We start from the raw sequence: 25,195 nt of genomic DNA, 5'->3' as shown, positions 1-25,195 counted from the left end.
GAGAAACTACAACTACAAAACACAAAATATAGAGAACTAAAAAAATATTAATTCACAAGCAGATTAAAAGGCTTTGTGTCTTTGTTTATTAAATAATTACTTATGTATTTATCAATTTCAGCATGTAAATATCCTAATATATCTTTAATTTGATCATTTATGTGATCCTACTGAAGGCCAGTTGGAAAATTGGGGTGTTTTACTGCCCTCAAGTGGTAGTAGTGGAGAACTACAACTTAGGGATTACTGAGATTTTCATCAAATGAATTTACCTGAACATGGAGTTGGCACATTTATTTATTCATTAACTCATTCATTCATTTACTTATTTATTTATTTATCTATTTATTTATTTATCATAGACACAGAATGTTTTAATGTCCATTTAACACTTTTCAGCACAGTATTTCAAACTTTCAAACCTTCTAACTGAAATAAAAACACTTTGGTCTACTATCAAATTAAATTAATGACATTTTATTAAAAAACAAAAAAAAAGAAAGAAATCATGCTATTTGGTGTTCCCTCTTAAATCTTGGGGGTTCAGACCAAATGGAATGAGGAAAATGGATGAGTCTGTTCATTTTTATTTAAACGATTCAACCAGATTGGCAAGTTCTTAATCAGATCTAATCAAATGGATACACCATTGTAAAATTATTTAAAAATTAAATAATATAATAATAAATATCAGAAAATATGATTTGGATTGAATCATTGAAGGTTTATTTTACTATGATATAAAAATGACCATCACAATGAACAACACACACGTAATAGCAGCAAAAAATTATCAGTCATCATTACAGTCCAATGTGTGGAAACTGGAAACACTTAAATAATAAACCATACAATGTGGTAGAATGTGTTAATATTGTATTATTTTGACGTGGAAAAACAACAGTGGGCTGAATGTTATGAAACTAACATGTAAATGTATTTGGCATTAATTGTTGTTTACTTGTTTGTTTGTTGACATATTTAATTTACACTATAATTAATGATAATCCATTGATGCATGTCAATCATCGTACTTATAGATAAGAACGTGTTGGATTGCCTTTGTCATTCATAGTCAGCAGTTGCATCTTGGTTCCAAAATTGTTCGTGAAACCAACTTCCACCGCCAGATGGTGCCATTGCGCGGTGTTTCTAGTCCACTATGCTCGTCTGACTTTCAGTTCTCCAACAGGTAGACTGTCCGAAGGAAGGTGGTGCTGTTGCGCACGAGTCCCAAACTCTGCACCAGCGACAGCTCCTTGACTCGTCGCTCTTTGGAGAGTTTTTTTATGGATAAATGTGCAGCAGGAACAAATGAGCGCGTGCTGATGATCTTCACTTAAAAGTTATGGAGCAGCTTTAAAGTTGCGGCTGCGCACTCTCACTGATCCGCTTTGGAGTCGCCAGCATCGCGCGCCCTAGTTTGGACACTCGATCTGCTGGACTGGCTGCATTTGGGCCATGGAGTGTCTCCTCTGCGTCTCCGCGGCTCCTTTTTAAACGTGCGTCTGGACCCGCTACCTGCGTGCGTTTGGCACTGCTCTGATCTACGGGGATTACGCGCGCGTTTTTCTGCAGACATGGTTTCTCACAGTGGAAGTTTGGTCCCGCAGCCGCGCTCCTAAACTCCCATCATCACTTTCTTTATCTGAACGTTACTTTGATGCAGCGGGACGACATGGCCAAGGAGCTGAAGCCACGGCTGTGCGTCATGGCGAAAGGCCAGGGCGGGTATGGATTTCACTTGCACGGCGAGAAAGGCAAAAGTGGGCAATACATCCGCAAAGTGGAGCCGGGTTCCCCGGCGGAGGCGTCGGGGCTGCGGGCCGGGGACCGAGTGGTGGCCGTGAATGGAGCGAACGTGGAGAGAGAAACGCACCACCAGGCAAGTAGGAGAGGTGCATTCATATATTTATGATTTGAACTCATGTTACAGGACGAGCTGCCCGCAGAGGTGCATCAACAGGTCACACTGGCGGGGCGCACCGCGTCAGGATGTGGAACCCACTGCAGCCATAAACGCCTCCTGTGAAACCTGTAGAGTCATAGTTGTTATTTCAGGCAACAAAAACATTATTTTAACAATTTCTCTTTGGTTTCAAAAATAAAAGGGGATTTAAGGACAATTTTAACTTCACTTAAACACCTTTCAGTCTCATTGTGTGTCAGGACATCACTTCAGTTTAGACAGCTGCTGTCATGTGAACTACAACAAAAGTTTCTGCTTTGTTTCTCTCTGAAACCTGTCAGATTGTCAGACAGATTCCCACACAGCTAACACAAACCATCACATGCGCTCAAATAGAATCTGTCACTTCATGAATCATATCAAACTTCTGAAATGATGCCTGGTTGCGTCTAAAATTGCTTTATTCATTTCCTCATCTCTCAGAGCAACATCAATCATTTATACAATGGTAACACAAAGACAAATGTTAAATCAGGCGTATTTCAGACTGGACACATTCGGTTCGCTTCCTTTCTCCCAATAATCCAGGATAAATGTTCAGTCTGAATACACCTAAGTTGACCTAAGAACTTTCAAAGTGGTCTCAGTTTTTTTCCGATTGGACTGAGATCTGGTTTGCCAGACCAGAACAACTGGACTAAAACTGCCATATTACTGATGCAGACAAACGGAGCAACGATGAGACACAGCAACTCATTGACATGTGGTCGGATGAATGCAGACTCATTGAAACTGTCAGACGGCTGGATCCTAGAGCAGCAGGTTTTATTGGCACAGACAGGGGAACAGGTGTGAAGCACAGCTAGAAGTCCATAAAGCTAAATCAGGGTCAGACAGGCAGAGGTCAAACACGAGCATGAGGGCATCAGAGAACAACCAGAGCAGCCAGGGTCCAGGCGAGGGTCAGGGCAGGCGGCAGACGAAGATGAAACAGAAGATCAAGTCAGGATGAGAACGCTCAGTGATGCAGGCAGAGTGGCACAAACAAGACTTTGCACTGAGCTCTGACTAAATACTACTGCGAGGCTTCTTGGAGTGACAGCAGGGGCTGATGGGAAGTGTAGTGTGGAGACCCAGAGGGGGGAACGGGACTGATTAATGATAAAATTACTTTTACAAATTGCTTCTCACTGTTTTCCTGACAATCTATGGCCCAATCTGAATTATTTCCTTCTCCCTTCCCCTTCATTTAGCCCTCCATTTTTAGCCCTCCAAACGGAGAGTTATGATAAAATAGTGTCTCATAATTCAGACGTCACTTTTGTTCGATGACATCACCAATAATCGTCAGTCTGCTAGCGTTAGCATGGAGCTTCCAGCGCTCAAATATACATAACAACAGTGGTTTTATAACTTTTAAAAGGTCATGCTACTACAAAACATCATTATATAAATTTAAATATAAACTTCTGTGGTTCAGAGAACACCCACATGAAGAAAAGCGTTTCTCAGCGCGACACGTTTTACCCTCGCGATGGAGGACCCTGTATCCCTCCGCTTGAAGGGTCGGACTTAAAAAAATAAAAAAGTTCTGGAGACACTTGCACTTAAACTGTCCCTTCAAATAGAGGGGAAGGGAGAAGGGGTAGTTTAAGTGCAAGTGGAAAGGGAAGAATTTGGACCGGGCCTTTATATGTTTCTTATCCACTGTCTCCTCAGTAACCGTCTTGCAGTTTGTCTCCTCCGTACCAACTAGTAAAAAAGTGTAGTAGTTTACGTTGATATAGACGTTCAAAATTGGTCAGCTATATATAAGTTAGATTATATATAAATCAACCCTTAAATCAATATTAAAGTATTTTTGATTGTGATTTGAAAAACAAAATGAGTAAAAAATGCATGGAGCAGCTTTGTTCTGTTTTCATTTCAGCTTTTTGATCAAAATAAGTGATTTTAATGTAACCATCCCTATATAAATATAAGCAATCAGTTTATAACAGAGTTTATTTCATTGATTAACATTCGCTTTCCCCGCCTCCTCTCAGGTGGTGCAGCGGATCAAAGCGGTTGGCCACGAGACCAGGCTGCTGGTGGTCGACAACGAGACGCACGAATATCTCCGCAGCCTGCGCCTCACGGCCACAGAGGAGATGGCCGTTCTGGGGAGCGGCGCTCCCACCTCCTCTACCCCTCAAGCCTCCCCCTCCCCGGCGCCGTCCTCCACTCCTTCCTCCCCCGCAAAAAAGCGAGAGAATGGCTCAGTGTCTAAGCAGAGCGGCCAGGTGCAGAAGCCCACCAGGAGGTCGCCATCAAAGGCTGCAAAGAAGGTAAGCTGGGTAATGGACTCAGATGGAGTGGGTCACCTGTCTTCACACATTCTCTCCTCGGAGACATGGTGTCAGACTGTTTCACATTAGGAGTCATGCAGGTTTCACAGACGTTAATGCATTTCATAAGCGTGTGCTGACTGATAACTTGTAGTTTGGAGCATTTCAAAAGGTACAAAAAGGAACAAAATAATATTCGGGCAATAATAGTTTAAGAGTAAAGTTAAATTATTTCATTTGCACTTTCTTTAAGTCTAAACAAATCGGATATCTTTGTTTGTTTTTCGGTTATTCCATGATGACATGGAAAACAGGATGTGTTTCCATCCACCCTGTGATCGGATTCGGTTTCACGTGGTCTCGATCTCAAAGTTGAGACTGCTCAACTTCCACTTTCTGCTTTTAAAGGACACGTGTTTTCACTTAGGTTTATTCTGCCGGTGTGCAAACAGCACGCTGGGACTTTTCCTGTTAAAACGAGTGTGTCCTTGTGCAGCTCTTACATTGGGTCCTGAGGAGAGCCAAAGCAGTGCCTAAAATTAGCTGATTGTCTGACAAACCCCAGAATGTACTGATATTTTGAAAAAATAAGGAATGTTTTGTCTGCTATGCAGCATGGCTGAACACCAGCTGCCTCTTGCTGCACATCTAATAGCACATCTATTTCATTAAATGTGCAGAGTCAGCAATGACACAGCACACAGATCATTTTTTCCTTGGAGCTTAAAACAAAATAGAGCCCTGAAAATGAGTAAAATGTCCCTCAAGATATCTGCTCTGAAAAAATGGTCTGACTTCATTTGTGCAGTTATTTTCCTTCTTCTGGAGCAAAATGTTGAGCTCAGCAAATTTCCTGTCATGTCGTATTTTTTAAGAGAAGACCTATGAGGGGAAGAAAAGAGACGGCACATGTAATTTGGGCTGGAGAGCCAGAAAGTGGGAGCAGATTTTCTAGAAGTTTCAGGAAGTTGGCCCCCAGTGACCTTCAGTGGGGAGAAGATGGCGGTAAAGTTACCATCATCCAGCTGTCAAGTAGCTAAAAGGAGCAGCATTTATTGTTTGTTGTCAAATTAGATTAACAAAGTTACAAAGGTCTCAAGGGAAAAGGTGGTGTGTGATTCTGCAACCTATGAGTAAGATGCTGCTGGGAACTGTATCGGAAAGTCTCCTAAATTTCTGTGCTTGTTTTTTCTAATTTTTTTTCTTGTATCCAGTGGAAAACTAAAACGAATGTCGAGTTTTAGCTGGCAGACAAACACCTGAGATCCTCCAAAAAAACAACCCATTAGAAATGGACAAAGTCACTCGCAAAAAGTGGATTTCTGAACTAAAATGTCATTTTTGAAGCAACAGAACTTAGTTATGTTTCTAAACTGATGTCAACTTGTTCCTTATGTGAAACACAATATCTCATATGGGAGTTCCAGAAATCCTTCACTTGAAAAGTTAAACTAAAGTTAAAACTGCAAGCAGTGTTAAAAGGCCCGCAAGTGCTACACCACCCCCCTACTGCCCCCCTTTTGACTAGGGGTGCGTATTAGGGTTGGGTTGATATAATCAATTAATCATTTTGAATTGATTTAAGCTTAATCAATAATCGATTCATACAATAACAGACCGATTTAGCACATAAAGCTAAAGTCTGCTAGCTTCATGCTAACCATTAACAGAATTTCTCATAGGACGGCTAATGCTAACGCTCAGTCGACCTAAACACACATTGCTGACTAAATGAACATCTTTATAAACTCACAGGCAGGAATTTTCCTAAACTCTTAAGGAAACCTTTTTTAAAGTAACCATTTGTGGTCTAAAGCACAGTTTTTTGCTCATTCCTTCTTGAAAAAAGTGCACTGCTATAGCGCAATCGCCACCTAGTGGCCAAACTGAAACATTCTCCAGGAGAAGCAGAACAATGTTTACAATGTTAATGATCTGAACAGTTTTGTTAGAACTTCTCCTTTAGAGAAACCACTGTATGCTATTAATAATTTCATTATTTCACTGATACATTTTAGAGTATGTGAATTGTATCAGATTAAAATAAATATATTCAAAAAATATAATAGATTATTAATACATTTCTAAACAAATGTGTCTAAATGTGTCAACCATGTAAGCTCAAAATGAAATTTCATTGAATTGAAATGAGAGGATCGAAAGAATCGAAAAACATCAGAATCTAATTGATCCAGGCTCTAGTGAATCGAATCAAATCAATTCTGAAGATTATTGTCATTACCCAGCCCTTGTGTGTATTGGCAAGACTTTGGCGATACATCTGTATCCCGATACATATGATGATACGTAAGACCCTAGAAGTAGTTTAAATTTGTTCCTGGTTCTGAAGTGGATTTTTTTTTTAGGAAAATTAAAGATGGCTCCTCCTGTTGTGGTGAAAGGTCAATGAAACTTTGGTTGTGGTTGTAGAATTAAGATAGTGTTATTTATATGAAATTGTGAAGATTGCTAGAACTAAAGTTTTCCCAATTTTCCCATACTAGTGTACGAACATGTCAAAAAGTGCCAATTTTCACACTTTGCCACAAAAGGGTCTGACATTTAATACTTTCAAAAGCTTTCTTTGGATATTCCCAATACATTTGTTTTGGTTTTGTTAGTGGGTTTTGAACTAATTTATAATTTTTTTTTCCCATTCATGTTTTTGACGGTTTATCCCGCTGTGATGAGTTGTTCACAGGAGCGAAAACACAGTGAAAAGTCTCCAAAACAGGGAACACACTTCACAGTAACAATAAAGAATGTTTTACGTTCACTTTTAGGGCGTTTATTCTGATACATATCCAAGGCTTCAGCACTAGGAATTGTATATTCTGTGAGCTGTTCATTTATTATTTGTTTAACTGTTTTTTTTTCTCCAATTGGTTTTTATTCCCTTTCTTTAAACATTAACAGTTGTGTTCACTTTCCGATCAAACAACTGCATAACTGCAGCTGTAATTTTGAATTTGGCTGATCGTGGTACCCACAGACTCTACACACAGGCGCGTTTTTGTTCAGCCACAACCGCCTGGCCTAATCTAATAAAACTTCACATTTCAGATTAAGTGAATTTCTGTTTCCCCAAAGCAACACAACACTTTTTCCTCTGTTTTACAGCCGTTTTGTGTCACATGTTTTGGGGGATTTATATTCCTTTCATGATGTGTGCATTTATCCACACTAGTGTTCTCAATCTAAGCACAGATGTAGACTCAGACCTACACCTCTGAAAACACACATATGGAACATATTATAGCGGCAAACCCAATTTTTCTCAGCAAAGTGAGACCTAATTTGAAATTCTTTCCCTTTTTTTTTTCAAGCTTTTCTTTTAAGAATTTCTTCTAGGTCCAGTGATAAACGACATTGGGATACTTGCTATTCCCCCTTGTTCGCGCACACATGCGTGCTACCCTGATGCATCATTAACACGCTGCAGATAAGGTGTCAGGTGCCACTTTCTCACCAGAATCCTATTTTGAACTCACACAGGTACAAGCGCACACACATTTAGCTGTGTTTGTGCACACGCTCCCACACCTCCCTCAGCGAAAGGTCGACTTGCTTCGCTGGCCGCATCACTCCTTCACATACTTGCAGCATAATTGCAGTTCTCCATAATTTCCTCATCCTAGAAACCTGAGGGAGGAAAGTATAAAGACCAACTGAAGAATCTGAAATAACATAGATTTAACCTCTGTGTTCTCTTATGGGTCCAGATGACCCGACCCTTATATTGATGTGTGATCCCTCCCATGTTAAACACGGTTTTATGTCTCCCAGACACCAGTGACGATAAAAAATCCTTGAAAAAAAAGTTCAGCACACTGTTTTGTTGGGTCCAGATGACCCCACTTTTAATGCAGACATGCCTATATGGGACAAGGGTTAAATAAAATTCTATCTAGTTTAAAGGCAGATGCTGACTTAAGTTATGTTCACATAGAGCATGTGTGGCGTGTTCAAGAACATGCTGAGCGTAGATTTTTGTGTGCACTTTGAGCATAAGGTGTTCACACAGATTTGTCGCTAAACTATCGCATATATTCACAGTTGGTAGAGGCTTAGTGCAAAATGTCAAAGCGGTGTAAATATTGTGAATCTTGTTCCAGGTTTTTTCTTTCACACAAAAGACTAGGTGTCATATAATTCCAACCAGGCACTAACTACAATTTTAATTTCTTCTCCTTCAGTACTTTTCAAACAGTTGGATTGAAAGGGATACTACTCATACATCACTACCAAATCCGAGACATTGATTGGTCAACCAGTTTTATTATTTATTCTTCTTTCTCAGCCTCTGTTTTGGTAAAACATGCAATGTTATCCTTTACAAACACATATTATGAATATGCATGAATTAGCTGTTCAATATTATATTTTCAAAGCCAATTCTTTCACCTCAATTCTCAGCTATTCTTCCTTATTTTACAACAAATATTTTTTTAATTGTAATTTAGTTTGTTTTTCTCTTTCCATTGTGGTCCTGGTTAGAAATTTCCCTCTTTTTCTATGGCTTTGACTCTTCTGCGCATTAACACAGACAGAGTTTTTTTGGTTGTTGTTCTTTCCAGCGCTGCTCCTCACAAGCTCTGGCTGCTTTAGCGCAGAGCCTGTGAGGAGGAACACAGAAAGTCATCACCATGGTTACAGCAAGGATTGGGACGGAGTGACCGCTTTATGTATTAGGAGAAAAATACCTTGACAAAATGATTTCAGAGGAGGGAACAATGAGGTTAAGTGGATCGTTTTTTCTATTCTAGTACTTAAAATCCAGATGTGTGATCCTGCTACCTGCATATTTTTTGTGTACACAGATAAGTCTTTTTTGAGGATGTGCAGGAGATAGAAATATTCTGGAGCAGCGTGAGCACATGTGTAAAAGTACTTACAAAGGAGGCTGTTCAAAACAAGTTTATGAGCTTAACCCTTTATGATCTAATAAAACATTTATTTGCCATCTGTCAGCTCAGGTCTCAATCAATAATTCAATCAATCAAACTTTTTGAAACAGAGCGACAAACTCAGAAAACAAAGAATCTGCAAAAATGAAGTTATTTGCATATATTTGTGCACACCTTCACAAATACAGCTGAGCTACCAGAGAAGGGGTGCCACGATTAGTCGACTACTCGATGACTAATCGACTATTAAAATAGTCAACGACTAATTTAATAGTTGATTAGTCGTTACTTTGTATTATATGGAGTCAGAGTGAAGTTAAGTTGAAAGTTATGATGGCATAATACTAGCTTTATGGACTATTTTGGCATTTACCAAGATTTTTTAGGCTATTTTGGAGTTAAGCTAATATTTCAGCTACATGCTAGCTTTGCTGGCTAATTTAGGATTTTCTTCCATTTTTTTTTAGGCTAATTTGGCGTTTAGCTAATATGTTAGCTTTATGCTAGCTATGTTGGCTAATTTAAGCTTTTTTTTTTTTGCTTTTTATGCTGTTTTGGAATTTAGCTAATATTTCAGCACAATTCTAGCTGTTTTGGCTAACTTAGGCTTTTTTGTTCTTAAGGATAGTTTGGAGTTTAGCTAATATTTCAGCTGCATGCTAGCTGTTTTGGCTTTTTTTACATTTTTTTTAGGCTAATTTGGCATTTGAATAATATTTTGGCTGGCTATCAGCTTCAACATTTTCAGATATTAGCTTCAGAGATTTCAGCTATCATCTTCAGCGTTTTTAGCTATCAATTTCAGCATCTTCACCTATTGTCACTTGCATCTTCAGCGGCCAAATTCATCTTACAGCATTCACACAGGTAATTCTATATATCTAGTTTTCAGTTAGTTTAGATCTAATGATGGTTAAGATGTGTGCTTATGTCCACTTTATGCCTGACCCGATTAGTCGACTAATCGGAAAAAATAATCGGAGATTAGTCGACTATTAAAATAAACGTTTGTGGCAGCTCTATACCAGAGTCACTGACAAAGACAAGAATGTTTGAAGAAAACTTGTGGAATTAAAGAAACAAATGGATTATTTTACATAAAAACAAATATTTGCGATGTAGTTAACAGTCTAATATTTCCTCTAGTTTAGTATGTGACTTTGATGCTTTCTCCTAAAAAAAAGTGATCATCTCTGTTTATTAGTTTGTGATTGTAAAAAAAAAAAAGAAGGAAGGTATGTGAGGACTCTGACTCTGTGGGAGTCCCGCGTTGTTTTCTTCCTGTTCCTCAGCTCAGATTCTTGTTTTCCTTGGGATAATCGGGAAAAGATGTTGCTTGTCAGCTCGAATGCGGAGCGCGCACCACAGGAAGTGTCTGGAAAGAGTCAGAACTCCAGTCAGCTTGATCAGTCCTGAAGGAGGTGGCTTTTAGTTGAAGATTAAAAGTATTTTCTCTGCGTTATACCTGTTTTTCTTTCATAGTTGTGCCTTTTTATTCATTAAATCAAATTGGAAGTTGGACTAAAATATCTTCCCTGTGGACAAATATCACAAACTGAAAGTTTTTCACCATTTTGAATGAAAGAAAACATCTCTGTAGGGACTGATGGGAGTGAGTGAGCAGTCCTTTTAAAAAACATCTGGAGTTGTTGTACAAGATTTTGTACCCTACCCCCCAGCTTTGAATACCAATCCTGTTACATCAGGGGCTTTCGTTCGGTTTGTGTGCGAGCCAGAGAGAGTCGACCGCATTCCTGATGGGAAAACATGGAGGACGTGGAAAGGGTCACAGCATGGAGAACGTGTGTTCTCCTAATTAATGTACGTGGACTTCAGCGGCGATAATACGATGCAAACTGTCTGGGAAACAGGAACAACTGCATGTATTGTGCTAATGGTGTGTGGGTCGGTATGTGAGGGCGAGCACAGCTGAACGTTTATGCATTATCTCCCCATGAATGTATTTAAATGTTACCCTTGGTAACCCAGAGGAAGCTGACCTCACTGGTTCTCTGCAGACGTCCAAAATACTAAATCAGGGAAAATGTTATTGCGGGAGCGCTCCCGTCGTGGTCACTGGCACGCTGCAATTTCAAGATGATTCAGAAATACTCCAGAAGTACTTGTGAGGGAGCTGTCGCGTGATCAGGGGATTTATTCATAAAAAGATAGAAAGAAAGAAAAGGAAAAGCAGGTTTAGCATTCAACATAAGTGCATGCAATCCACTTATCCAATCATAATCAAGTTAATGTTTTAACTTATCAATGTTTTATTAATCTTCCATTTGAATTATATTGATGTGGGCTGAAACTAAAATATGAATGGATTTGACATGAATTCTTTTTTACTGGTTTGTTTGTTCACATATTTAATTTGCACTTGATTATCTTGAAGAAAAATAAGGATCTGGAAAAGTTCACAGTTCAGTACCAAGCATGTATCTCTAAAACCAATAAACTTGGCTAAAGATCTCCTGGATTGATTTTAGGTCACAGAATCGTATCGTTCAAAATGAATCGAATGGTATCGACAAAATATGATACGAATCGAATCATCGTTAAATGAATTGTTACACCTCTACTTGTTAAAGTTGTCATCATCATCGTTTTTTTAAAGAGAAACATTCATTAAGAGTAGGGCTGCACAATATTAGAAAAACGGTGTGATATCAGTGATCAATACTGCAATCACGATATGATTCGCGATACATGACCATGTACCAAAACAGCAAATGCGTAGTTTCCATTTCACTGCACCAGTTCTATTTAAATGAATTCAACTAAACCTAAATTATCCTCCAAATGACCCACTTCTACAGAGGAGGCGAGTATTTAACATAAACCATCTCCATCCGATTGGACAAATGCAAAAATGACCATTTAATTTGTTAAGTACTACCAAAAGATTGATAAACATTTAACCCATAAAGACCCAGTCATTCTTCCTTAAAAGTAAAATTATGTGGAAAATACCACAATCCAAGTTGACCACCGAAAACATTTCAGATATTTTTCTATAACGTTTATGTCACTGAGGGCTCTTCTGGTTTAAGGTAACCATTTATTTCAATTAAGCTGTTCTTTTTGATCCATTGCTCAGGCTGATATTTCAATGACATTAATTAAATACATTATTATTTATTAATTTGCATCTATTTGGGTGTTTATAGATGTCATAAAATTTTAATACTTTAATAAAAAACAGCCAATATGCAGAAAAAATACAGAGGTTTTTATCTATTCTATAAATTTAGAGCATCATAGCTAAATATCAGAAAGAATAGATCATTTTAATAAGAAAATGTTACTAGATTTACAAAAATGAGTCTTTCTGATGAAATCAAAAATTAGTTTTATTTAAAAAATAATAATATGATCTCAGAATAGCGTTAAGTAGTAACATAAAAATGAACTTGATCTAAGAGATTGGAATTTCATGTGGTCATTCTGAGGAATAAAGTTAGATTTGAGTTTATGTCCCACTTTTTGATGTGGACTTCTGAAATGTTGCTGCTCTTGTTCGGTCTTCATGCACCAAAATAACATCGCCTCAGTTTATGGTGTCAGCAGCATTGATGTGGCTCCAGATGTTTCTGCATTAACTAAAACAACTTTTGCTGCTTGCATAAAAGAACAAAATCTAGACTTATATCATTGCCCTGCAAAAGACAAAAAAAAGTCACACTGAAAGGAGATTTTCACATATTTCAGCCACTTCTGATTAAATTTTAGTTTATGAAACTAATAAAATTAGCTTCATTTTTGTATTTTTGATCGTCATAACCCAGCTTGTTCATCAAAGGGGTTTTGGATGACAGCTAGAGCATCTTTAACATTCAAATGCTTGACCCAAATGACAGCAATATTTATAGTTTGCACTACTTTGGTGCAGCTTTTACTGGGTCAGAACAACTTCTTCTGTCGTTCAGTCATCAAGAAGAAGAAGTCAATCAGCTGCTCTGTAAAAAGCTTTGAAGTTCATCCTTGTAAATACATTCTTTCTCTTTGATTTTCTTGGTCTGGTTTTCTGAATGTCACTTGTTAGATATGGAAATATCCGTGGAGTGTGGGTCGGCTTCAGCCAAACGCAGGACTGATCGATGTGCTGCCCACGCAGAAGCTCTGCCAACAAATCTGTAAAACCAGGAAGGAAAAAGAGAAACTCTGAACAGATAAATAACAAAGCAAGTAGTAAGAAACTGCATTAAAATAAGGCAAAACGGAGTAAACCAAACTCCTGCAGTCTGTGTTTTGATCATAGTGTTGTGCTGAATTACACGCCGCTTCAGCTCGTGTTTGGAAATCTCACTGAGTCACTTGTTCCCTCGAAGACTCGCCATGTTCAGCCCCTTTGGTGCCTGCTACTCTCACACCCAATAGATTGTTTTTGGTGAAAAAATGTCAGCCTCGGTCAATGTGATCAGTAAATGTGAAGGGAGGGGTTTTTAATCCCTTAGTTTTCTTAATTTACCCTCAGGGTTAATGTGTTAAACGGGGCCTAAACTTTTGTGTTTTTTACCTACTGTATTTTCTTGCTGCCACTTAACAATGAATTCTACACAGATAGGCAGAGTTAAACTAAAGTTTAATAAATATCTAATAAATGTGCTTATTTTGATGAGATTAGAACTAAAATTAGGGAGGATTAAGATAAAGTGTGATAAATATCTAATAATTGCGTTTGTTTTGACCAGATTAGAACTAAAATTAGGCAGAATTAAGGTAAAGTGTGATAAATATGTACTACTTGTGCTTATTTTAACCAGATTAGAACTAAAATTAGGCAGGATTAAGATAAAGTGTGATACATATCTAATAATTGTGTTTATTTTGACCAGATTAGAACTAAAATTAGGCTGGATTTAGTTAAAGTTTGATAAATATATACTAATTGGTCTTATTTTGATGAGATTAGAACTAAAATTAGGTAGGATTAAGATAAAGCGTGATAAACATCTAACAATTGTGCTCATTTTGACCAGATTAGAACTAAAATTAGGCAGGATTGAGCTAAAGTGTGATACATATCTAATGATTGTTCTTATTTTGACCAGATTAGAACTAAAATTGGGCAGGATTAAGCTAAAGCTTGATAAATATCTAATCATTGTGTTTATTTTGACCACATTAGAAATAAAATTAGGTAGGATTAAGCTAAAGCTTGATAAATCTCTAATAATTGGTCTTATTTTGACTAGATTAGAACTAAAATTGGGCAGGATTAAGCTCAAGTTTGATAAATATATACTAACTGTGCTTATTTTGTTCCAGATTAGAACTAAAGAACAATTATTTTCTTTGAAAAACACCATGTTTAAATGCTATTTGTGTTTGTGCTAATGTCAAAAATCTATTTTGGTGATAAATTATTTAATAAATAACAAATAATTGTGTCTGGGCACAGATGCAAAAGCCTGAACATACTGAGAACTTTTGCAAGTTCTCCACCACCTTCAGTGCACCAGAGGATATCTGCCACTCACTGATAACAGGGGTGTGGACGCACACACACCCACAACATGTTCTCACTGTCATCTGCAGGTTTCCCATCACTTGTATTGAAAAAAACAGGTCACATTAAAAAAAGGAAAAAAAAACATTTCTGTAGGGAGAAGTTCAGGCTGCAGTGCAGCATACTAAGAATGTAATCAGTGCAGACAGCCCACACAGGCTTTTAAATGCAAATGAATAAATGTGTTTTTGAGGCACTGAAAGACTAAAATAATAAATAGACTCAGATGAACATTAGTCGCGTGGCTTAAAACCACCTGTCTGCTTTTCTTTTTCTGTTTTTACATGATTACACTAATACTAAGACGTAAAATGCTTTTCTGTGACACCCATAATGCACTCTGAGGAGACGAAGCTGCTGTCGACAGACGGATGTGTCAGCACTCAAACCAGCCCCAAAAAGCTGTTTTCAGACAATCTTCTAAGCCGAACGCCGCAGGTCTCTATGAAGCGCTGATGTATAAAACATGTCCAGGTGTTCACCAGATCTGGAGTTCATATAAAAGGAAACATTTTAAAGCTGGAGCACACCTTTAAAACCCTCAAGTGACACGTAAAACTTTTGACTTTTTGCATAATTACAGTAAACTAAATGTTGGACTGTTTCAAGTTAAAAATTGATTTTTTTAGAAACCTGAAGCTGCTTTTTTGTTTTTTTAATGGTCGATGTAAACACTGCTTGATATTAAACTGGTCCGTGGCCTAAAATAGGTTTGGGACGGCTGCTCTAGACTACACACCCTGCACAATCTGTTAGCTATTAAAGGTGCAGGAATCTTAATTATGCATGAAATGACAACCAAAATCAGCATCACATTCAGGTCTAAATCCTATGTGCAAGATTACAAGTCATTTTTATTATTTTTTTAATTGCTTTTCAGCTATTTTAATTTGAAATAATCATAACTAATTGTTGTCCACAAGCATTTATTTATCTCTTTTAGAAAATGTGATGTTTAATTATGGACATCAAACCAAAAAAACTACATTTATTGGTGTTTTTTTGACCGTTTCTGCAGCTAAAAACGTTTATTTGAACACAAACTCAAAACCAAGAGACTTTGTTAGCTAGTGATTAACTTTTCTCTTACCCTAAGATCTGCATTCACTCAATAATCAAATCAGATCTGGTTTTATATGACTCTTATCTGTTCTCCACAGATCCAGTGATACTCCACAAACATCAGCTTTTAGAGCCAAACGTGCCGTGCTGAAACAATCTTAGCTTGATTAGAAGACCCATACGTCATATTATGTTTTGTCCTTAAATGTAGCACAGAAAACTTAATACCAACTCATTTATTTTTATTCTCATGTTGCTCAGAATGAACATCAATTAACCCTTTTTTAGGGAATTTTCCGGCAAAAACAAGCAGCTTTCAGAAATTAAATATCATTAAATTGTCTTTTTTATGCTGAGTTGTAAGTGCATCAATAGCTGGCATCTATTAGGATACTTTGTGAGCTAAATAATAAACTAAGTAATACATGAAGTGTCTATTAACATTTTATTTAGAATTAAATAATGCTTAATTAAGCATTAACTAACATTATTAAAGGGCATGTCATAATAAAGTGTCACCGAAAGAAGATATTGTTTCTATCTGGTTACTTTTTTATGCCATCTTATTGTATCACATGCTCAAATTCTTGTTCTGGGTTCAGGTAATAACTTCAAATACCATTAAGCAAACATTTTGTATCTATAATAATAACTATAATAAGAGCTCTTGTGCATCTGTTTTTTGAGTTTTTTGGCTCCTGCTTCCTCTTCCTGGTACTTCCATTTACTCTGATGTTTCTCTTTCTGCTTCAGCATTCCTCCCTCTAACCCAGCAGGTAGATGCACACATGCTGCAGAGGATCATGGGACTGTAAGCAGATCCCAGCAGCAGTGCTCAAGCAGCTGCTGGTCTTATCACTAAGCTGTTATGCAGCGCAGACCAACACAAGTGGCACAAACTGCTGAGATCTCTACCCAGACTTAAGTATTTTTGTGTTGATTTTACCATCTTCTTTTTACACCTGTGTTTAAGACTTTTTTTTCTTGTTCAAATCTCACTTTCCTTCATTTTTTTCCTGCTTAAATCCCTTTCCGCCTCTGTCCAGCTGTTTGTCAATTCCTGCGGCGCTCTTCCTCGCCCACTGTGGGCCGGTCAGATCGGACTTTATTCCTCCCTCAGATTGAGCAATAATGAAGCAGCTGCATGTAGGACAGAGACTCAAGGTCAGAAATCTTAAGATAGCAATTTTCTAAATTTGATAAAGCTGTTTTGAACCGTCCACGCTTTGGGTTCTGCACTTTTTGAAGAAAACCTCTTTTCAAATTCTGACCTAAAAAGAAACCTCAGTCTGCAAAAAGGATTGACTTGATTTACAATCAGTTCAGTCTTAGATGAAACATTCAAGATTTAGGCTGATTCTCTTTTTCACATGACACTTTTTTTGTTTGTAAAGTGTTTCAACAACATCAAGGTTATTCTAATATTTAATTTGACATCATTCCAACTTCAGAAATAGATTCTGCAGTAAAAAATCTGATCAATAAATCTTAGTAGCTTTCATGCTTTTCAGTTAAGACACTTTTTAGGAGAGACTGGGGCTGTTTGTCTTACTTTTTACTCTAGTGTCAACTGTTTATTGAAATAAAAAAAAGACTCGAGTTTCACAGTACAGCTCAGTAACATGGCCTGAAGTCTTTGCCCCATTTTGTTACGTTATTTCTCATATTGAAGAATTATTGTGATGAATGACACATTGTGACAAACAGTCTCATTTTGGGTTTGGTTGTCTCAATGTGTTCGGTCAGTCATCCTTATAGTCTTCAATGATGTTTCAGGAAAAAAATAGAAAGAAACACTTTTTACCATGACATAATTTTTCATTTAAAATGTTAAATAATATGTAAGATGGATGCGTGCATTAGGGTTGAAAAAGGTAAAAAAAATTGCTTAAAACACCCATTATTTTATTAAATAAGAAAAAACTAAGTGATACATAGTCCTCCAGTAATGTCCTAAATCTGAATCCCAATGTTCAGACAATGAAATGTTTCTAAACTGCCTTCCTCAAGTAAACTATATCCTTATATATGATCATATGTTACTTTAGGCTCACTAAAGAACAAGTTATTTTTGAAATACGAATTATTTTCATGTTTTTTTTCCTACCCTGAAGTAAGACGCCTCGATCTCTGAGGCTCCGCCTGCCGCTCGACGTGGCATCGTTGATTTGTTTCATAGAACTCATGTTTATTGTAAAAAGACGGTGGATATTTGACTTTATTCTGGGGCTTTTGGGAGTTTATTGTCTTATTTTATTTATTTTTTTTACCACATATTTTACATAAAACGAGAGTGGGTTCTTATTCTGTCAGGCCCCTGATCCATCCTGCCAGAACCTGTGCCCCACGATAATCTGCAGTAGACCCAACAACTATTTGTTAATGGTCCATTAATTACTTACAGAACTAAGTCACTTTCATAAATCACCTTTTTTATCCCACATTAGGCAAACAAAATTTGTTTTTTATATGTTTTTTATACAAAAAGATGTTGTTTTACGTAGAATTTGTGGAAAACAATGCAAATATGGCAATAAAATCCCAAAAGCCCCAGAATAAAGTATATCGAAAACATCCACCTTCTTTTTACACTTTCTGGGACAAAATATGAGTGCTACGAAGCAAATCAATGATGCCTGAGACAGGGGAAACAAATTAAACATCTGACCTTTTGTTATTTTAGAGGTGGTTCTGGCAGCCCAGACTCTTCCTGGAAGGGGCTGTTCTCACTTTGTGACATCAGCTTGTTAGGACATTATAATATTATAATTATAATATACTCAAAAGCTCAAAAAGTTAATTTTGAATGGTAAAGGCCCTTTAAAAGTTTGTTTTTCAAAGAAAAGGTAACAATCGACTCTTTTGTGAGAACAGCACCGAGCGACTTTTGGATCAACATAAAGTTAGCAAACACATAACTAAAGCTTGGAAAATGAGGGTGGATTTTAGTATTAATGTTGTTTTTCCATCACTCTTTAAATATTCTCTACTATAAGCTCAGTTGGAAATCAGGCTGTCATTTTGTATGTTTTCATAGCCAGTCAGGGTGTTTTCCTGTCACTGTCCTGGGATAGGCTCCAGCCCCCACATGACCCTGTACAGGAAGAGAGTAACAAAAAAATTAAGCTGATGAAGGTTTTCCAAACACATTTTTAAAACGTTTTTGCATTTGGGAAAATTAAGTCAAAAATTATCCACATCCATCAAGAATAATCTTTAAAAAAATACCATATATTAATTACCCAACGGTTCATATTTAAAATATTTTATATGTATTTCTTTAGCTAATATTTTAATTTCTGTCATTTTTACCCTCAATCAGATCTTTTTACATATATTTCTTTTAAAAATCTTTTAAAAAGTCTAAATATAACTAATAGGAAACCATATTTACCTGTTTACTTAACTCATAAAGTAATAAAATAAAAATCTTTTTGAGAAAATCAAGGGCAGGTATCACAGGAACACACACGCTCTCATGCACGGTCAAGCATACTTCATGGCACGGTGAGCCAATAGTGAGCGAGTGATCCTTGGCTGTGAAAGGGTTAACAGCGGTCACGATCCATCCATCACAGCAGGCCACCGTTTAATTATTCAGCCACCTGAGATCTGGTTTCATCACCTGCCAAAGCTCCTGGCAGCAGCTGCTTTCAGGAAAGGAAATGAAAACATCGCTTGTGTGCAGAGAAGACACAAAAACAAATTCAACGTGAGTGTTTTTGTTTTCTAAACACTTTTTATTATATTGCGTCAAGAAACCAAGATAGTCTTTAAAGTTGTGAATTATTGCCCTGCAGGCAAATAGATTTACAGTTACCCCAAATTACTGTTGACTTTGAGCACATCAGTCTGTTTATAGAATTAAAAAGAAGAAAGAGATATTCGACTCTGATCCACTCTCTGTTGACTTTAGCTCTGCAGTCAGTACCATCCTCCCTATCTCACCCATCCATCCGTTTTACAAACGTGTTTAATCCCTTTCAGGGTCACATGGTTGCTGGAGCCTATCCCAACTACTGTTGGGTGAAGGCGTGGTACACCCTAGCCAGGTCGCCTATTTGTCACATTCACACCTAAGGACAATTGGAATAACCAATCACTAACTGGAAGTTTTCACAGGACTACCAGGACTAACTTTTTTTCTTTTTCCTGCTTTTTTCCTCCTTCTGGATCCCAGTCGAGCAGCTGTTGTAGCTGCACGACAGCTCCAGTTGGTTTTTATTTGCCTCTTTTCAGCATCAACTCAGCACTTCGTACACCTGTGTTTCAACCACTCTATCAACTGCTTTGTCAAGTCAGCCGATGACACCACTGTGAATGGATCTGTACAGCGCCGGACAAGAAGCTGCTTTTTCAAACCATCTAGTCTAACAAGCTGTTCGTCGATGACAAGAGCAATAAAACATTTACTCCAGTTTTATGAGCGCTGAAACAGTAGAAAAGTTCTCATCTGCTTCCCTTGTGTGCACATAGGAGAGGCTAGCACCATATGTTTTACACAAAAACCACTTAGGATCCCCAAGAATAACCCCTCTCTCCCAGAAACCACTTGATTTCTTCCAAAAACAAATGCTCCATGGAGAGCACTCTGGTCTCCAGGATCTGAGCCGTTTTCCAGCTGCATTTCAGAGGAAAGGAAACGACCTTAAAGAAACTTCTTCTTCTGCATAAGATAAAAGATCGTCAACTGACCTCTCCCTAGTGTGGAAGCACAGTTCCCACTGCCTCTGCGCAGCTCACTTTTCACTCAACAGTTTGTATTTAGAAGCCAAATATCGGACAAAAACCTTCATTGTTTTGTCTGTTTTCTACACCTGCTTCATTCAGTTCAGTTCCACACGTCCAACAACAAGATAGTTCCCAAAAAGCATTGATAACACTCAAAACTTGGTACAATTATAGAATGAATTGAGTGATGAATTAAAATTAAGTACCTCGCTTTTTTAGTTTACATTTTTTTAGTTTCTAATGAACTGTAATGAACCGTGCAAAGATTGAGCCACAGGAGAAAAACAGATGTTCAAAAAAGCAACTTTTAATTGTCTAACATAACAAATGGTAACTTATGAATAAAAGCAGGTCAACTTAACAAAAGGTAACTAAAGAAATCAAACAAATTCTCCAAACAGACCCACTCAACAGGAAATACTAGGAGGGTTTAAACTGGCTGATCAGACCATAGACACGAGGGAGAGAACTACTAATAACGAAAAAAACGTAAACACATCAACCAAAGAGACAAATTGCTAGTAATTTTGACATTGAGCAGAAAGAAAGCTAAACTCTATCAAAAGAAAGGCAACATTCAAAGAATAAACTCTTTGGTTCTCCTCATTTTCTTCCTTTGGAATCATCCAGGTAGAAAAAGAATTCAATAAAAAGAAGAAAATCAGAACAAAATTAATTAAATGTTTGGACAAAAAATTAAGTTAATGTTGGAAGAAAATAAAATATTTGTAAAATGTAAATATATTGTCTTTAATCAAATAAACTACAAAATGAAATATCTGTTCAAAGAATAAACTTTACTAAACTGTGGGGCAGTGGACCCTGCATCACATGACCTCCTGCCGTTCTGCAGAAATTATGTCCAAGAAAATGACAGATTTTTAGATTTTAGCTAATCATAATCATAATTAAAATACCACTGAGAATGCTTTTAAAATGGATCAAAAGATGATCAGAGTGGGAGTTACTCCAAAAATGAAGTTATCTAATCATCATGGGAGGGTTTTGCTGTTAAAAAAACATTTTTTAAGGTTAAGTTTGTTCATAGGTATGATATAACAGCAAACAAAACAACAGCATTCTTATGGAATCAGGTAACTGTGTTTAGTACATGCATTGATTTACTGTTGAAAACAAAATGTTTTGTTGTGGTTGAGAAGAAACATTCCAAATATCCTTTAAGTTTGATCTGTGGGTGAATTTTCCACATGCGCTTGCAAAAAATCAACTTTTGTTTTCATTGTTTTCCAGCTGCTCCTGCTACTTCTCTCCACATGTGGCACTCAGTTTTTGCAAAAAAACAAAAAACAAAGCGTCCTCTACTGATAGCGAAAAACTTTCCTGGTGACAAGCGAGTTTGCTGACAGGAGGGGAAAACATTGCATCTCCCCCACCCCCCCACCACCCCTCTTGTCAAAACTCTGCCCTGGAACCCCATGGAGTTTTCAACACATGGTTCAAACAAACAAGGCGGTTGGGTTTCATTCCAGCCCGTCCTGTTTCTGAGTGTTCGTGTGGTAACTTCTGGACCTCGGGGTCTGTTTGATTGACACTTCCATGGTTTCAGATGTGGAGGCCCTGACAGTCAGACTCACATTGCGGATGCTGCAGTGCCAAATAAAAAAAAACTAACCAAACAGAGTGAATGTGCGCTAAACGCATTCTCGGTCAGGCAGGCAGAGTTTATGCCCTGGGGGGTGATTAGTAGAGAGTAGACAGGCATTGAGAGGCATTCAGAGGTTAGGCTGGCAGACACTTGCGTCTCCCCTGCATAATGACTCCCAGCTGTGTTGCTCTCTGTGTTTATGTTAGAGCTTTTCTTCTGCAGACTCTTTTCTGCACAAGCATCTCTTACTGGAAGCATGTCACCTCCATTTGTCTTTGTACTCTGACGTTATTTATCAATTTATCAGTTAGCTACAAGGTCTCTCTTTTTTTTTCTTCCCCAACTCTTTTTCTTTCCTGATCCAATTTTCTAATCCACCTCCACACACACACGCTCCCTGTTCTTGCCTGTCAGTTTCTCTGCTCCAAAAACAGATCCAAAAATACAGATTTTAAATCTTTTCTGCCCCCCTGGACGCTCCACCTTTGCTGCCAAAACCAAGAGTTTCCTCTCTTCAGCATTGAAAGGCTGATCTAAATGCTTTGAAAATAATTGGTCTGATTTGTTGTTGCCGTTTGTCTCTAGTGAGTTTAGGATTTGCTCAAATCTCTGCTCCTTAAACAAGTTGGATTCTTTAAAGACCCATTGCAATGAAAACTGTGTTTTTAACGTTCTTGTGGTGTTTTTCTGATGATGGAGGACATATAAGAAGAAAATTAAGCCTAAAATTGCTTCTTTTTTTTTTTTGTTATTCTTAGCAGAGGAAAAAATGCAGGCTGAAAAAGATTGTAGCTGTGACACACAAGCATATATATGGATATAGTTCACTCTGAAAGGGTTAAGAAAACCTTAGTATGGCCCCTTTAAAGATCCACTCCGATAAATTTTGTGTTTTCTGGTATTTCTGGCATTTTTTTATGATCATGGAGACATTTGTGAAGAAAATTAAGCTTAAAATTGCATTTCTAAATATTTATTTATTCAAATTGTGGCAAATCAGGAGCAGACAAAAAAATGCAGTAGGACATTCTATTCAATAAGTTTAATTTATGTTTGTACAAAAACATGGAAACAGTCATAAAATATTAACAATGGCCAATTTTAAACATAAAAAAAAGTTTACAGGAAAAATAATCAACCATATGAAGGAGGGATCTACAGGACCAACATGCAGTTTGACTGTTAAAGAAGAATTAGCTTTTCCAACTCTACAAGTATGTTTGAATAGTGGAGCAGAATGGCTTCATACAGAAGAAACTTTATTAATCCCAAGGGAAACTGGTGGACAAGACATATGTGTGCAGCAGCCACATAAGTGTGGGTGCGAGTTGAGCCAGAGGCGAGGTCCACTGTCAGGGACAGAAGCACAGATGATCCACCTGTAATCTAGATCTGCCCCAGAGGGGTGTGTGAAACAGGGCGTTCTGCAGGAACTATGTCCTAGAAAATGACACAGGTTTTTAGATTGGAGAGGAACTTATGAAAAGAAGGATTTAGGGGGCTGAAGCTCACCCGTTAAAATATTTGTGATAAAAGTTCAAATTGATATTAGTCATCAACCATCACATTACCTTTGTCTCTAGCGTTGAGACTCTCCTTGGCAGTGTGATTTTTAGCAGCCACAAGACAGACCTGCAAGCCTTTCACATACGCTGCAGAAATGAATATTACATAACATGACTGGATATCGGGACACCGACCTATTGCCTGTTGCAGGTCACTTAATGCATTCTCTACCTGTCTGCTACCTCAGTGATGATATGAGACGAGGCTACAGCACAGTTCTGTGGGGCTGTGTGGGCGGTGAATCACTGTAGTCGCACTGCACAGCTCAAGGCACAATTATGCAGCTTTTATAAATGTCTTTTGTCAGGCTGGAAAATGTATTTGAATAGACCTTTTGATGAAAATTTCACTGCTGTAGATCACATCTTGTTCTATCTTTTTTGTTTTGAAATCAATAATTGAGCATCACAGAACTGAAACAAAGTTAGCTATGGTGACATCAGAGACTAAAGTTTTTGTTTCTGTCCTTGTGGAATATATATTCCAACATGTGTAGATACAGTCATCCTGGTTTTTTTCTTACTTTTTGATTTAAGCTGATCTGTAGTTCCAAAACCTTCCGGGATTCACTTACCAGAGATCTCATTACAGTGGAACACACTGTACCAGCCTCCAGCACCACTGACTGCAGTGAGCTGTCAAGTCAAAGTCATTCCGAACCTTTTATCTTATTATTTAGGAACTGATTATGTCACAAGTTTTTTTCTCTTAATTATTAGAAACATTTTAATCCAAAAAAATTGATTCCAACATTTTTATAGTTTTGATAGTTTCACAAAAGGCTGAAACTAACTCCAACCTTAAAGTTTTGGGGAAATCTCTTTTATCCTGACAGGTTTGTAGTTCTTCTTTATTACATTATAATCACTGTAATTTCATATTTGTGAGTTATAAAGTTTGGATACATGCAGAGTCATTTTAACTAATTATTTTTAGCATTCTCTTATGATTTTGTGTTATTCTTTTTGCCAGTAAAGAGTTATTGTGACTTCAAAACTATTAAAAATAAAAGTCTTTCTTTTTGCCAGGAAATAATAAATGTAAATAAATAATAAGTTGGGTAATTCAGCTTCAAGAAAAGATTATTTATTTATATATTTGCAATTTTTACGGAATGGTTTAACAACATTCATACTCTCCGTCCCGGTGCAGGAGGCAGACGCCGACTCCGAGGCCCCGTCTCAGCCCCACGCGGACCCATCCGAGCTCAATCCGCGTCTGTGCCACCTCGTGAGGTTGGACACCGGTTACGGCTTCAACCTCCACAGCGATCGCTCTCGGCCCGGCCAGTACATCCGCTCCTTGGATCCTGGATCGCCTGCCGATCGTGCCGGGCTCCGACCTCAAGACAGGCTCATTGAGGTAGGAAACCAAACTGATCAGTAAGACAGCAGTTTTTTTTATTTGAACTGCCACAATTTATGTGGTGTCTTCAATCTAATCTGGTAATAATGTGGCGTTGCCGTTAACTCTTTAGTTTCATAAATCCGATTTTTGTGTGAAATGCAAAAATTTGAAATATTTATACAGCTTTCAAGATTCAGTTTTTTTCTAAAATCCCAATAAATGTATGAT

The 25,195-nt window shown here is 37.6% G+C and overlaps 1 protein-coding gene across 1 annotated transcript in view; it reads left to right on the top strand.

The window, feature by feature from the left end:
- The first annotated feature begins 1,201 nt into the window (after positions 1 to 1,201).
- LOC112146930 (Na(+)/H(+) exchange regulatory cofactor NHE-RF2) overlaps positions 1,202 to 25,195 on the top strand; it is a 32,309-nt gene continuing 8,315 nt past the window's right edge. Inside the window, exons 1-3 of the mRNA XM_024273006.2 lie at positions 1,202 to 1,885; positions 3,955 to 4,236; positions 24,773 to 24,982. Of these exons, the coding sequence (XP_024128774.1) occupies positions 1,664 to 1,885; positions 3,955 to 4,236; positions 24,773 to 24,982 (714 nt within the window). The 5' untranslated portion in view covers positions 1,202 to 1,663. The remainder of the gene's footprint in view (positions 1,886 to 3,954; positions 4,237 to 24,772; positions 24,983 to 25,195) is intronic.

This window comes from Oryzias melastigma, linkage group LG8 (assembly GCF_002922805.2).
Source record: "Oryzias melastigma strain HK-1 linkage group LG8, ASM292280v2, whole genome shotgun sequence".
Lineage (NCBI taxonomy): Eukaryota > Metazoa > Chordata > Actinopteri > Beloniformes > Adrianichthyidae > Oryzias > Oryzias melastigma.
The sequence above is the reverse complement of the archived record's forward strand: the minus strand, read 5'-3'. Positions and strand labels throughout refer to the sequence as shown.